We start from the raw sequence: 2,180 nt of genomic DNA, 5'->3' as shown, positions 1-2,180 counted from the left end.
AAAAAAAAAAAAAAAAAAAAAAAGGAGTTAAGGGAGGCCATAATTGTAAATAAAATCCCTTAAAAAAACGAAGAAAGAAACAAAAATTAAAGATATATTTAAAGAGAGAAAAGAACACATTGAAGGCTGAGAGAGGGGGTGGGGAGAGAGAAAGCTCTAGTTACGACTTTTTTTACTCTCAAATCCTCATCAACCAAGCCTCTTTCAAGTTTTATGCAAACAGAATTTTGAAGAAGCAAAATTATCTTCAGACAAAATGATGAAACTGCCATTTATTTAGTTGATAAGTCACTGAAACAATCAATATTTACAGAAATCCATGACTTGTCAATCTTGCATAAGATATCAACCAAAAAATATCTAGAAAAAATTTCCAAAATTCAACAATAACTTCAACTAGCATTTTCATTAAAGCAATTATGTAAAGAAGAAAGCCACCTGATTTAAACCAGTTGAGTTGCCACCAAAATGACGGTTATAATTCCTTATATTGTTAAGAACACGAGCAACCTCAGGGTCACTTTGCTGCGTTGCTGAAGCCTCAGAAGGAACCAATAAAGTGATCTGTCGGCGACATAAGGGGCATTTACATGGCTGCAGTGGTGATCCATGATCCCAAACAAGCATTATGCACCTTCCTGCATACAGGGAAGCACCAAATTCAGTGAGCTTCCGAGAAGACAGGGAAGAAAGAAGATATCAACTATCTTAAAAAAACACAGCTCAATAATGTGAGTCTAGAAAAGAACATCACAGCCTAAGACCGTACAAAAGATGAATTCCAGTAAAATAAAGCCCAGAAGAGTTTTGTTTAAACTCACATGAAGGCTCTTTCCCTCAATAAATGCAAATGAAAGGTATCTTTTTTCAAACAATGAAACTCAATCCAACGTCTTGACAAGAGGGAAATAGTTAAGAACATAGTTTTCTAAAGAAGAATTAAATTCAAGACTTTAGGAAGAAAAAACATATATAATCATAGTACCTCCACTTCAAATTCAGTCCTCAAGTCAATGTTTTAAAAGGATTAATGAAAGAAACTAAAACTTGAAGATTTACATGTGTTTTTCATCTTAAATCTTTTACAAACAAACCTCATAAAGGTTACATTAAGATAACTAACGATTAACAAATATAAGGGTGGGTATAGACAGCACTTTTTCTTCCAACACTGAAATATTTCAGGCCTATCTCATGATTTAATGCACTTTTACATATCAACTTCCCAAAGCGAGTAATCATTCAAGTAAAGCAACAGTTCCAGAGACGATGAAATTCCTTTTCTGATCCGACAAACTAGACTTACTCTCACTTAATTTGATGGGATTGTCTCCATTGTTCTTGTTCTTAGGTAGTTCTTGTTCAACTATTACTGGTGAAAACAGAACAACCTCTACTTCAGGTGTTGGTTTAATTTAACCATTCGTGGAAGTCCTGAAGGTCTAAGACATGTTACCAAGGCCTGGAAGAGAAATTGTCCGTCTGTTGACTACTTATACGTGGGCAAAAACAAGGTAGCTAAAAGAGACACTTCGGAAATCCCAACAAAATCTAGTGACAGTGAAAAGAAACGAAACGCGAATACGAAACTGATGAACAAAAAAAATGGAGGAATTATGAAAAGAATATGAGAAGGGAACCAACCGCAGAACCAGTGCGAGCAGTTAGCTTGGCAAGGGGTGTTGAATCTTCCATGGCAGATCGAACAGATATCGCCCGCAGGGGGGCCGTCCATATTGTGTATCAAAATCTTCCAATTCTGATTTGTCGAGAGTATGAACGTATTCCAAACTTGGAATTTCAAACCTGAGGCGTGTTCCTTGAGACCAATTTCAGAGCCGTGATTTCTTTTCTTACCGATGAAGTTTCAATCCGTGTTTGATGTACAAGAACTGCCCATAGATTCTAAATTTTATTATTGCCTAATCTAATCTTCCAAGTATTTTCCATTTCTGCCCTACTAACATCAACAAAAACATTTTTGAAACAGTTAACTCGAACATAATTCAAATTTATCGATTCAAAAGTTTAAATCTCTGTTAAGCATAATTTCAAAACAATTACGTCAATTTCGTCGTTGAATTAATACATATATCTCAATTCACGAATTCAAATTTTACTTTCAAATTTTAAATAATTTTTTTTTTTTTATATTTAGCGAAATAAATTATGACATCACT

At 34.4% G+C, this 2,180-nt stretch overlaps 1 protein-coding gene across 1 annotated transcript in view; it reads right to left on the bottom strand.

The window, feature by feature from the left end:
• LOC111438431 (E3 ubiquitin-protein ligase RNF170-like) overlaps window positions 1-1,966 on the bottom strand; it is a 10,421-nt gene extending 8,455 nt beyond the window's left edge. Inside the window, exons 1-2 of the mRNA XM_023076353.1 lie at window positions 1,645-1,966; window positions 439-638 (exon numbers count right to left, since the gene is read on the bottom strand). Coding sequence (XP_022932121.1) covers window positions 439-638; window positions 1,645-1,735 — 291 coding nt within the window. The 5' untranslated portion in view covers window positions 1,736-1,966. The remainder of the gene's footprint in view (window positions 1-438; window positions 639-1,644) is intronic.
• Window positions 1,967-2,180: the final 214 nt, after the last annotated feature.

The sequence above is a fragment of the Cucurbita moschata genome, unplaced genomic scaffold (genome assembly GCF_002738365.1).
Source record: "Cucurbita moschata cultivar Rifu unplaced genomic scaffold, Cmos_1.0 Cmo_Scf00074, whole genome shotgun sequence".
Classification (NCBI taxonomy): Eukaryota; Viridiplantae; Streptophyta; class Magnoliopsida; order Cucurbitales; family Cucurbitaceae; genus Cucurbita; species Cucurbita moschata.
The sequence above is the reverse complement of the archived record's forward strand: the minus strand, read 5'-3'. Positions and strand labels throughout refer to the sequence as shown.